General features: G+C 30.6%; 1 protein-coding gene across 1 annotated transcript; it reads right to left on the reverse strand.

Moving 5' to 3' along the window:
* Nucleotides 1-2,666: 2,666 nt before the first annotated feature.
* On the reverse strand, nt 2,667-3,431 carry LOC133805514 (uncharacterized). The gene has a single exon (XM_062243695.1). The coding sequence runs from the start codon at nt 3,429-3,431 to the stop codon at nt 2,667-2,669; it is 765 nt and encodes a 254-aa protein (XP_062099679.1).
* Nucleotides 3,432-14,695: the final 11,264 nt, after the last annotated feature.

The following is a 14,695-nucleotide window of genomic DNA, read 5'->3' on the forward strand; positions in this document are numbered from 1 at the left end:
GTTGAAGAGGGCTTAAATAGATTGATGGGTACTACCTATATCAACAAGATGCATCTTCTTTTCGGTAGCCCATCACTTGAGAACTCCAAAGTTAAGCGTGCTTGACCTGGAGTAATCTCAAGATGGGTGACCTCTTGGGAAGTTTTCCCAGGAAGCGTGCGAGTGAGGACAAAGCACGCTGGAAAGACTCGTGTTGGTTTGTAGGGCCAGTCGTCATTCCAGGAAGCAGCCATAGTGACATGGGGCGTTACAGTACATGCATGGACAACGGAGAAGAAAACTAAGAAAAGAAAGTATTGATGTTATCAATGGATCGATTATTGAGAAAAGGGAAAACTTTCTCATAAAATACAACATCTCTATAAATGAATATTTTATTAGTGGTTAGTGTTAGGAAAAAATAGATTGCCTCAATGGATTTGGGTAAGAATATTACAACTCTATGCAATAATATTACAAATAAATATAGATTGATTAAATAAGGTTACAACTCTATAACTGAAAATTACAAATAAACAAAGAAAATGAAGAATATGATGAAGAAGAAGAGAATAGTGAGAATACAACTCTAAGCAAAGATTACAAGTAAAATAAAGTGTTTGGACCCAAAGAAAAGATTACAACTCTTAAACAAAATATACAAGTAAATAGAACAAGAGAATAAGAATAAAACAATAGAATAAAATGAAGAACAGAAACACAAGTAAACTCTCACTTACACAACCTAAGTGAAGAGGGTTAGGGATCACCAACTTGAACAAGGTTTAAAACCTTTGTCCAAAAGCTTATTTCCCCCTAACTCAAGCACTAAGGGATCTCTCTCAGATATTGGAAATGCTTTCTGGAATTATCAAGCCTCAAGGTGTTTCTAGCCAAGTGCTCTAATGGATAGAAATGTTGTATTTTTCAAGTGAGCTATAGGCTCCTATTTATAGAGTTTAGAGACACCCTTTGAATTTCAAATTCCACCAACCCCCATGTCTGTTACCAATATTTAATTGGATTAATATGGAATTAAAAATGAGATTTGGGAGTTATTTGGGTTTTTTGAGCCATTCAACAAAGATTGAAAAAACTGAAAAAATGGTCAGTTTTTGGCCTGTGGCCGCGGCCACTACTCTCTGTCTCATAGGCCGCGGCCACTGACCATTTTCAGCACAAAATTTTGTGCTGTTTTTCCAAACGGTTCCAAACCCTCCCAAATTATTTTGTAACCCCAAAACACATTATTGGGGTTAAAATCATATCTCTAACAGCCATTTCTCAAATGGCTTTATGAAATTCATCTCAATAGTTTGTAACACCACATTTACACAATAAAGGGTAATATTTGGAAGTTACAAATATGTTACATTGTTTGGATATGTCTCATATATCTAAATATTGTAACTCTCTATTATATATTACAATATGTGACACTCTTTTTCACATTTATTTAATCTAAACATTATATTATAATATAATATAATATTACATTATATTATAAAATAATATAACAGTTGGGTCCATGACTTTGTAGGCTTTCATACCTTGGGGATACCCTAGGAAGAGACAAGGAAGAGCTCTTGGAGAGAATTTGTTTCTTGAATTTGGCAAAGTGGAAGCAAAACACAAGCAGCCAAAACATTTTAAATGATCATAAGTAGGAGTTTTAGAGTGTAATATCTCATATGGCGTAATGTTTTTGAGAGGCTTGGAGGGAAGTCGATTGATCAAGTGACTGGCTGCAAGAACAGCATCACCCCAATATACTAAAGAAACACTTGATTGAAACATTAAAGCTCTTGCAATATTGAGTAAATGTTGGTGTTTTCGTTCAACCACTCAATTTTTCTCAGGACAATCAACACAAGATAATTAGTGAATAGTGCCTTGTGATTGTAAAAAATTATCGAAAGCTAATTCTTTGGCATTATCAGATCTAACCCATTTTATTTTAGTGTCAAATTGTGTGTGAACCATTGTAAAAAAAGGTATAATTGTGGAAACATCAGATTTCAGTTTTAATAGAAAAAGCCAAGTATAACGAGAGTGATCATCTACAATAGTTAAGAAATATTGATATCCTTCTCTAGTTTCATTCATAAAAGGTCCCCATATATCAATATGTATTAAATCGAAAATAGAATTGGAAATATGGCTATTTAAGGGAAAAGGAAATTTTCGTTGTTTAACTAAATGACAAATGTTACAAGGAATATCTTGTTTATTTAAAGCTGAAAAAGAAAGTAAAAAATCTACATTAGTAGAAACATGTAGAGAAGGGTGCCCAAGTTTCGAGTGCCATATATCAATAGAGATAGATGCAATCCTAGGCACGTCCATGGCATATAAATTCCCAATACATTTAGCCCTCCCAATAAGAGTATGGCAACCCTTGTCCTGAATAATGCATTCATGTAATGTAAATATGACATTATAAGCATATTTTTGACATAATGCACTAACAGAGATGAGATTTATAGTGAATGTAGGGAAAAATAACACATTATGTAAAATAAGTGTTGCTGATAGTTTGATAGTGCCAATGTTAATGATAGGGGCAGTCATGGCATTAGGCATGGAAACAAAAGTAGGAAAAACAACATCATCAAATTCAGTAAATAAAAATTTTATCTTTGCAAATATGATGACTAGCACCAGTATCAAGCAACCAAGAAGAAGAGTTAGAATGTATACCGGAAACTTGTAAAACTGTGGCAGTGGTCTCGGGATGTTGAGATAGCGAGATAAGTGAGGAGTTGTTGGTATTGTTCAGTAGTGAAAGTGGAAGTTGGTGGACCATTAGAAACGGCAGCAGCTATTCCCTGTTTTGGTGGGTACTTGGGTTGAAAATCTGGTTTGTTGGCAGTCCAAGAAGAATTTGAGTCACGAGGTTTTGGTTTCCAACTAGGGGGAAAACCATGGAGCTTGTAGCAAAGATCACGTGTATGATTTTGGAGACCACAGTGAGTGCACAGTAAAGGTTTCTTCGCAAAAGATTTGTTTGTGTGAACATGGGCAGCAATGGGCAACTGAAGATTAGACAATGGTCTTTGTTTTTCCTCTTGGATGATGAGAGAAAAAACTTTGTTAATGGGAGGAAGGGGCTCCATCATCAGAATATTGGAGCGGATTTGAGGATAGGATTCATTTAAACCCATTAAAAAATACAAGACATAATCTTGTTCTTGGTAATTTGAAGAGGCACCATCAGTGAGGGGCCTAAACATTGTCAGTTCATCGCAGAGAGTTTGCAACTTGGTAAAATGTGTGGTAATGTCAAGATCCACTTGTTTGATGTTGGAAATGGACTGCTTCAGTTGATAAATCCGAGGGCCATTGCTCTGATAGTACCGATCATGAAAATCTTGCCACGTTGTAGAAGCACGATCTCGGTATAAAATGATGGTAGCTATGGGAGGTGAGACTGAGTTAATAATCCAGCTCATAACCAAGGAGTTGCAGCGGGTCCAAGAATTCTAGTGTGGATCGTGAATCAAGGGTGTGGGTATCGTGCCAAGAACAAAACCCATCTTGTTCTTGGCAACAAGAGAAATGGTTATAGAACGAACCCAAGAGTTATAGTTGTTGCTGCCTTGGAGGATGTTAGAGACCAAAATTGCTGCTTGTTGGTCATTGTGAGAAGAGAGTAGGGATTCTCATATATGAGCGAAATCAATGGAGTTATGACCGGAGGAACCGATGGTGGCGGAGCCGCGGAAGTAGGAACAGCGGCGGAAGGAGGCAGAGTTGCTTGAGAGGTGTGATCATCAATGAAAGGGGTAGCATCCGAAGGAGCGGATAGGACACCATGTGCGATGGAAGTGGCTTCGGTTTTAGAGGTATGTCGCTGAGATCGTGTTCTTTCCATGGCCGCTGGAAGAGGAGATGGGTGGTTGATAAGTTGAGAGGATGTCGACCGGTGGCAGAGGAAGGCAACAATGGAGGTTAGGGATATCGACTGGTAGTGTGAGATTGATGAACTAGGCGGCTGAAAGTCAGAAGGAGAGGATGAAGAATACAATGGTGTATGCAACTAGGGTTGGAAGATAGGTACTCGAGAAAGAAAGAAAGAAAGAAAGGTAGGGTTTCTGTAAAACGCCCTAGTAGAGCTTTTTAGAACATTTACATATTCATTGGTTTATAATAGAAAGCCACTTATTATAAAGGTTTCAGTGGGGTCTTGTTGAAAACATGCAAGTTGGGCCCAATAGTTTAAAAAGAAAATACCAGTTTCATGCAAAATTCTAAAACATCCAAAAGTTTAAGTCCCACTGACAAGTTTGAAAAGTCTCATTAAACGTAACATCATTAAAAGAAAATGGCGTTTAGAATTGATCGTTTCTCGTCCATAGGATGCCCCACGCCATACACACCAGGACAACAGAACTCCCTACATCACCACGCGTGCCATAGAGAAACCTATTTGCTACCTGGAAGGGAAAGTAAGGGGGTGAGTTGTGAGCTAAAAGCCCAGTAAGGAAGTACAAACAATAAGCAAGTAAGATACAACAAATTCCAAGCACTTTCATTTATCTTTATACATCATAGCATCATCATAAAAATGGCGTCAAAATCATAATCATAAACATATTTACGTCAACATAACGTCATCATCATATCATAAACATCATAACATCACAAAACATCAAAACATAATCATAAACAATTCCTTGTGAACATGGCCCGCTAACTTGTCCATGCCACCCTTTGAGGTAAACAGGAGTCTCTCGTCCTTGAATATCCTCGGCGTGTCCACCCTTGAAGTTACGTCTTTATATCCTTAGTAACTCGGGTTACTTCTTCATATCCTTAGTAACTCATTTGTTGTATCGCGTTCAACACGCTAACAACCATTACATATAACTCAGTTACGTCTTCATATCCTTAGTAACCTCTTTATTTGATGTGTCGCGTTCATCATGCTAACATCCATTCATATCATACAGCATTCATACAAGCCAACATATCATCACATTATAGCATTTCATAACTCATAACATTTTCATTCATACAAACATTCTTACCATTCATAGCATAAACAATCATAAATTCTATCTAACTTCATTACCTCAGGTACAAGCTAAGTAAAACCACAACTTCTCAACGAGCCTATACCATAATCAAAATGGCATTCCTTAGCTTCACATAATCACTATTTTGCCCACTCATATAACTCGTGTGCATGGGCCATGCACACATGGTGAGAATTTCTCACAACAAATATACATAGTTACACATAATGTCATAAAAGAATAATGCACATTCTACTTATATTGCATGCATGATTTTTCTATAAAAGCTACATGGTTGCATAACAGACATAATTTTGGACGTAAAAGTGAATTTGCATGTAACATGCATACGTGGAATGTTGCGTAATTGTGGCGTTTAAAACGATAATTCTATACGTCTTACTTCTATCGTTTTAAAAATAATAGACTTGTAATATGATTTGTTTACTATTAATTATCTTCTTAAAATTGCTAGGTTGATTAAATCTCTCAATACATTATTTTTATTTCATAAAAATAATTTTATTTAACCATTTAAAAATATATGTGATAAATCCATTTATTATTTTCAAATTGCAAAGAAAGCTTGGAATTTATTTAAAATACCTATGATTACCATGTTTCCTTAGAAAATATCAATTTAATTTTAATTAATTGTGTTACATAATTGATGTGAGAAAAATATATATTTTAAGTGTGGAAAAAAAATATTTTTGCTTAAATTATTTTAAGACTTAATTTTATGTAACATAAATTCATAGGTAACAAACAAATAATTATTTTACACTTATTAAACTAAACTTTCAGCCTATAACACCCGCATTTATTCAATAAAATCACATAATAATTTAAACATTGAAAATAAAATAATAAATGTTGCCTTTTTTATTATAAACAATGCAATAGGGTACCCAGTCAAAAGGAAAATATACTTTAGAATTTTTAATGCATAAAGTAATACAAAACGAAGCAACATTTATTAATATCTTATTTAAAATAATAAATGCTAAAAAAAAACGCGCGTGCCTCTTTTGACCACCATCAGCTATATGATCCTCACTGATACACACATTGCTGCTTGGAATCAACTTGTACTCTAACATTCTACCTGGCTTTATCTGCATATATAAAACATAAGGAGTGAGCTTCTAAGCCCAGAAAGGAAATGCAAACAAATACATAGGCATAACAATCATATAACACATAGCAGAGAGTTTCTAAACAAGTTTTATATCACATTCATATTCATGTTTAACATAGCCATACAAAATCATACATAACCTTACTAATATCATAGCTTAATCCAAACATGATTCTAGAAATACCAAGGATATCCTTTCATACATAATAACGAAACAGACAGTTTATGAGGGTAGAGATAACCGTAATAGGCAAACTAGAGCCACATTACCTCACGTAAAAATCCCTCCTGTCCCTGTAACGTTAGCCATACATATTCCATACAAACATATCACACATGCATATTCTAACATAAATAACTACCCACCTTAGGAGTATCACTTCCTTAATTAAATCATAATCATAAAAAGAAAACCTAATTAGAAGATGAGCTAAATAGATAATTTTTAACCCATAAAATATTAACACAAAAGTACCTTATCTTTTTGATAGAACACTACTAGAAACCTCGATAGAAGGTGCAATCCCAAATGATTCTCTAATCCTCTCTCACACTCTCACTCTTTCATTGCATCAATATTTTGAAAGAAATAGTATAGTAGCTTAGATCATTCAACCGCACCCATTTAGTCTATATATATAGAGAAGGTCCTAACAAATTTCCTAATCCTACTGTAGTTAAGTCTGTCTTAAATTCAAATTTCAAAAGAAAATCTACTAACTTTCTTTGACTCTTTCATAAATACATTCCACGTATCATTGGGCTGTTATTTATTATTTTAATTAACACTATTTGTTCCATAACTATCTTAACAGACCACACACATATCACACAAAGATATTATTATATCCCTTATTTTGAATTTACAAGACTAAAGCTACTTTTCCTAGCTTCTCTCCATTTTGTACGGCTAATGCTATCATTCACTTATTATTTTTTATTCATTAATAATCCTTCTATATATTTCAAAACCTACCATTAACCTCCTTTAGTTATATATATTCTCTAACCCAACGTGGCCTTCTACATTTCTATGCCACCTTATGCATATATATATATATATATATATATTACACCCACACATGTCCTTCATACCATCATTTTCTCAACTTACACTACAGGAAAACAAGCTATTGCCGGCGGAGAAAACCGCCGGCAATAGTCAAAAAAACCGCCGGTAATACTTTTACCGGCGGTCTCCGCCGGCAAAAATCCGCCGGTAAAAGCCGTTATTACCGGCGGGATTAGCCTCCCGCCGGTAATAATATTATTACCGGCGGGATTAGCCTCCCGCCGGTAATAATATTATTACCGGCGGATAATTACCGGCGGATCCCGCCGGTAATAATTTGGTCAGAATTCACGTCTGACACATTATTACCAGCGGTTTCCGCCGGTAATTGTAAAATATATTTAAAAAAAATAATTAATTTTTATAAATTATAATATAATTAATATTAAATAACTAAATTTATAATTAAAAAAAATTAGAAATAAAATCAATATTATTTAAATTAATATCCAAATTAAAAATACAACTTTAAAATACTAAAATTGTTTTTTCAAAATAAAAAAACATACACTTAAATTTAATCATAAATAATAAAACCTAAACTAATTATTATTGTCTTCATCAAAAGTTTCATTTAGAAAATCTTCAACATTCGTGCTTCGACTCAAACCTTCATGAGACTGTGGTGCTGGTGGCGAAGGATAATATGGCCGAGGCTGTGGGCGAATCAAAGGAGACTGCTGCTGTTGTTGATTCGGAGAAGTGTAGTACTGCTGATTATAAACGGGCTGCTGTGTCAATCCTCCATAATGAGGATATACCGGCTGCTGCTGCATGAACGGCCCAAATTGACCATACATAGGTTGTTGTTGCTGTTGCTGTTGCTGCGATAATCCTCCAAACTGACTTCCCATAGGTTGTGTCTGAGGAAACTGGGAAGAAAGTCCAAACATATAATTAAAAAGTGGCGACTGAGAGGAACCACCAGATATGTTTGGAGAATTTTGTTGTGGTTGTTGTGGCATCGACGACGTCCCCGGGCTTTGATTAGATGTACTACCTTGTTGTTGAGAAGGTAAGAACTGCTGCAATAAACTTTCATAGCGTGGGTCATGGAGGGAAGAATCAGTCTGCAAATTTCCTGACTCGACCTTATCACGCATCTTAACCCACATCTCAGCCAAAACTCCCATCATCTCTGGAGTCACATTAGTAGGAACTTGTGACTGAGTTTGGTACCTTTTTTCCATCCGTTTTTTCAGGAGAAATCCATCTACTACTTCCGCAAATTGGACAAGTCTCTTTAGTTGAATGCTCTTTGTAAAACAAACAACAGTCATGTTCACATACATGAATTGACTCGTACCCTAACCCTAATGTCTGTAATCTTTTTTTAGCCTCGTAGTAGGTTGATGGAATTTTATTTCCCTTCGGAAATGCAAGCTTTAGTAATTTCAGTAATTCATCGAAGATTTTATTCGGAATCTTGCCTCTAACTTTCAAATGCAATAATTTTGCTAAAAAGTTAAGAGAAGATATCCAATTACAACCAGGATATAACTCAGCCTCTATCTCGTCAAACAGATCGTCATAAAATTGTCCCGCCGCAGGATTATTTTCAACTTCTTCAGTTGTAGGTAGAAGGAAGTCTTCGACCATCGGAATCATCTCATCAACATCATCATCATTGGCGTCCACCACATTGGCAACATCTGCTTCTGCTTCACCGTGATATATCCACTTCTCGTAACCTTGATGAAAACCCCAATCGAATACGTGTGCTTTCACCATAGGTAAAGTTTCAAGCCTATTGTTTATGCATCTAACACACGGACACCTAATTCTACCAGAGGAATCATTATATTCCGCGCCATCGTCAAGAAAGCTTGTAGACCGTTCCAATATTCTCGACAAGCACGATTTCTCAATGTCGTCCAAGTCTTGTCAATCGCCATCTAAAGTGTTATAAAAGTATATAAGTTTACGATATGTGAATAGTCTTATATTTTAAAGTGTTACAAAATGTTTATAATAGTCTATTATAAACATTTAATAGTTTTATGCTATTTTATGTTTTGTCATCATATTTTATGCTATTTTATCTAATTTATCCTAATATTATTTATTTATTTATTTATTTATTATTATTATCTAATGTTTACTAAAAAATTAATTATTTAATTAATTAGTTATCTATTATCTAATTTTTCCTTTATTTAAATAAATTATTATTATCTAATGTTTACTAATTATTTAATTTATACTTAATTAATTAATTTTTTTTTTTAATTAGTTATCTATTATCTAATTTTTCCTTTACTTAAAATAAATTATTTAATTAATACTTAATTATTTATTTATTTATCAAATTATTAAACATATTATTAATTTAAATGTTTACTTATTATTTAATTAATTAGTTAATTATTATCTAATTTTTCCTTTATTTAAATAACTTATTATTATCTAATGTTTACTAATTATTTAATTTATACTTAATTACTTAATTAATTGTCTATTATCTAATTTTCCATTTACTAAAAAATTATTTATTTAATTAATACTTAACTATTTATTTATTTAATATTCATTTAATTATTTATTTATCATATTATTAATTTAAATATTTCCTAATTATTTAATTAATTATTAATTAATAATAATTAAATTAATCAATTACTAAATTAATTAATTATTTATTTATTTATCTATTATCTAATTTTTCCTTTACTTAAAATAAATTATTTAATTAATACTTAATTATTTATTTATTTAATTATTTATTTATCATATTATTAATTTAAATCTTTCCTAATTATTTAATTAATTATTAATTATTAATAATTAAATTAATTAATTATTTAATTATTTATCTATTATCTAATTTTTCCTTTACTTAAAATAAATTATTTAATTAATACTTAATTATTTATTTATTTAATATTCATTTAATTATTTATTTATCATATTATTAATTTAAATCTTTCCTAATTATTTAATTAATTATTAATTAATAATAATTAAATTAATTAATTACTAAATTAATTAATTATTTATTTATTTATTATCTAATTTTTCCTTTACTTAAAATAAATTATTTATTTATTTAATTATTTATTTATCATATTATTAATTTAAATCTTTCCTAATTATTTAATTAATTAGTTAATTATTATCTAATTTTTGTTTTATTTAAATAAATTATTATTATCTAATGTTTACTAAATATTTAATTTATACTTAATTAATTAATTATTAATTTATTTAATTAGTTATCTATTATATAATTTTTCCGTTATTTAAATAACTTATTATTATCTAATGTTTACTAATTATTTAATTTATACTTAATTAATTATTTATTTATTTAATTAATTATCTATTATCTAATTTTTCATTTACTAAAAATTTATTTATTTAATTAATACTTAATTATTTATTTATTTAATATTCATTTAATTAATAATAAATAAATTAATCATTTATTTATTTATTTATTCCACATATTTAATTATAACTATTTTAAAAGCTGAATAATTAATATGTAATTAATTGAAATTATTTTTATTTAATTAATTATATAACTACTCTTTTATATAATTACTTAATAATTGTTTACATATATTATTTAATACTTACTTTTTAATAAATACATTTTTAATTATTTAATTTTTATTATTCTCATATCAATTCCTATCTAAGTTATTAAAATAACTTTTTTCTATAATTTAATATTTATTATATTATTTTTAATATTTTATTTATCTACCATTAAACTATTTTTTTAATAATAACAATTTATTAATAACAAATTTATTAAAATCTAAACTTCATAATATTAAAATAATTTTAATTAAACTATAACAAAAATACATTATAACATTCTAACAATATAATAACAATTTAACAATAATAAAAAATGATCTATTAATAATATCTAACAATATTTTAATATTCTTTAAAACTAAATAAACAAAATAAAAATGTATGAAATACAAAATTACTTACCTGTAGTCCAACAATAGCAAGATTCAGTACTCCCAATGAAGCCCTGAAATATAAACATATATATATATATATTAGTTGTAAGTTAATGGAATATTTAAATTCAATATATATAATTAAGAAAATTGTTCATAACTAAATATTAACCTAAACTTTTTATTATATATGTATTTGATTAAAAATACAATCAGCCAAAAAATATATGAAAATATATACATGATATTAGAATAACAGAAAATTGTAATTATAACCCAACTCAAAAATATAACTCAAACAATATCAGAAAAATATAATAGATTACAACAAAAAATATATAACTACATACCCAGACCGATTGTGATGAAATAATGCTGAATACAATCCCAAAAAGCTTTTGAAAATGGAGGATATTGCCACTGGTATGCATTCGGATATGTGGAGGGTTTTTGAGAATTTTTGACACTCGGACGAACGGAGGCGAAGAAGACGGATGGGCAGAATATATAGAATATTATTGCCGGCGGAGGTCCGCCGGCAATAATAGTCCCGCCGGTAATAGTATTTAACGGTAATATTTTTATTATTATTACCGGCGGAGCCCGCCGGTAATAATCCGCCGGGAATAATAGTCCGCAGGTAATAATCCGCCGACAATAAGCGAAAATTAAATTGGGCGGCAGGTTTACCGCGTGAATAAAATCGGATTATTGTCGGCGGATTGTCCGCCGGTAATAATAGATTTTCCGCCGGGAATAATTAAATAATTTTAAAAATAAAAACAAAATTAAAAAACATGATTAATACCGGCGGACTCAGTTTTCCGCCGGTAAAGATAGTATTATTACTGGCGGACTGACTCCGCCGGTAATAGTTCCGCCGGTATACCACGTTTTTGTTGTAGTGTTAGGCATAAGGTCTAAACCTCCAAGAATCTCATAACATCAAATTATATATATATATATATATATCTTAGAAAATAAATAACTAAATCTTAATTAGAAACTATTGTCCAAACTAAATTAAATTGCTTAATGTTTCAGTACCCCATACTATAGCCCAAAATATATTTATATGCTTTTATGTGTATTTCCAACACATAAAATTATACTCTAATGTTCCCATAAAATATGGTCAAATAATTATTTAGAAATATTCTAAGGCCCTACTTATGAAATCTTGCTCAAACTTCTATACTAAAATAAACATTTCCCTACTTAATATTTTATACTAAAGTCTCCAAACTTATGCAATCATCTCATATCCACATCAAAACTAACGAAACATAAATAAATAAAAAATAACTTGGTTATTACACAGCCACCATTAAATTTATTTAAAAATCACAAGTGAATTAAATTCAAATTTTTTTTTCTAAATCAAAATAAAAAAATATCATAACTATTAAAATAAACACTCATACTATATTAAAAATACCATTTTTAATATTACCATACTTTAGGATTTAAATTTATTTCAAATACTAATCAAATTCCTCTTATTAAAACACACTTCACTTTTTTTTTTTTACAAAAATTCCAGCAATCATATTTATCATTAAAATCACCTTATTGAATTTAAAACCTCATATTTTCTCTAAAAATATATAAAAATGCTGTAGGTATTTATTTGAGTAAAAAATATCATTTTATATGACTTAAATACCCTTTTAATTTCATAAAATCAACATAGCATTTGGGACATTACTTATGCATGCAAATTATTCTTTCACCAAATTTCTCACCAACTATACACAAAATTAGCAAGCATATTTAATCATGAAATTAAATTATTTTCATCATATTTCACAAAATTCATACATATTTAATAAAAATGTTCCAACTCAAACCCTAGCATGTTTCTACACCCTTTTTAATGATTTTAATATTTACCATTAGCATACAATAATTCATCAATCACCTTGAAACATACTCACAAGTCATAAACAAATAATCATCTTTGATCTTGTCTAAATATACTCTTGTCATATTACTACCATGCAAGTATTCTAAAAGAAACAAAACCAATATGTATCCTTTTAAAATCGTACACCAACCTATCATGTTTCTAAGATTTTCATTGACATAAAACATAATAAAAATAAGCATCATGCTTTTGAATATCACCTTTAAGCCGAAATCCCCATAGCCAAAATAATCAAATCATTTCATGTTATTTTTAAAAGAGATATTCATCATCATTTTTATAGATCACAATTTAAATCCTTTGTATATTTTCACATAGAGTCTTTAAGCCAAAACATGTCCATCATCAAATCATAGAAGATATTTAAACAACATATCATCAACACCACATTTTAATAATATTAATCATCTAATATATCAAAGGAGAACAAAACAATGAATCACCATTCTCAAACAATATTCGTCCAAACCACAAGAAACCAAAGATAAAAACAATAACCATAAGACAAAAAGGTTCTCATTACCCCTCTTGCTAGAACTCAAGGACAATAGTGACAATAACCCAAACTATGGCCACCACTTGTTCAAGCCTAGGGTTTCAAAACCCACATGAAGAAAAGAAAAAAAAGGATCTTAGATTCAAGAAGAGGTAGAAATTAACATCACTATGAACCCAAATACTTACCCTAGGGATTTCGAACACTAGCCTCCAATCCTCTTACAACAAAATCCAAACATATCATCACCATCATTTTTGTCTTGCTTAGAATCAAGATGTAGAGGAGACAAAATATAATACTATGAACCTTAACCCATACCTTAGGATCCCTAGCATTGGCCTCTTCTTTCTTCTCCTTCTCTTCTTCTTCACGTTCTTCTTCTCCACCTCTCTCTCTAGAACTCACGAGCTCTCCCTCTCCCTTCTCTCTAAGCACACGGCAGCCACCAAGCCAAATGAGCCATCAAGCTCTTTCTTATTTTCCATTTAAATGCCCCAAATCATCAAAACCTAGCTAAGGAAAATGTAATTATCATTTTCCTTTATTTTCCCTAAATCAAAATATAAATCAATTAAAAAATTATTCTCAGCCAATCAATCCATTTTATAATTGACAGCACACTAATTCCTCTATTGTCTTCCTTGGCTGTCCATGGCTAACAGAGGAAATAATGCTATTCTCGTAACTCTAGGGTGCTGAGACTTGGGACTGGGTTTTGACCTGTTTCTGTTGCGTTTTAGGAAAAATAATATTCACAAAAAATGTAGATAATTTCATTAGCTTTCTAACGGTACCAGTTGTGTCTAAATCGGATATTCACATCCCAAATTATACCCGTTTAACTGAGGCTGGATCTAAGGTTACGGGAATTAAAAAAAATTACAACTCTATCATTTCTCACCATTTGTTTCCTAATATTTGTCTTGTGTGAACACAAGTCTCTTTATTTCCCTTTCTTTTTATTTTTTTTTACATGCCTTAATTAAATAAAATAAATAAATAAACCAATAAAAGGAAATTAATGTGTAGAAAACTATTGCATGCACACCATGCAACCATTAACATGCACACACTCAAATGCTAAGGTGTATCTCTACCTACTATGCACCTTAGTGTATTCAACCAAGGCTCAATTAATC

This window comes from Humulus lupulus, chromosome X (assembly GCF_963169125.1).
Source record: "Humulus lupulus chromosome X, drHumLupu1.1, whole genome shotgun sequence".
NCBI lineage: Eukaryota > Viridiplantae > Streptophyta > Magnoliopsida > Rosales > Cannabaceae > Humulus > Humulus lupulus.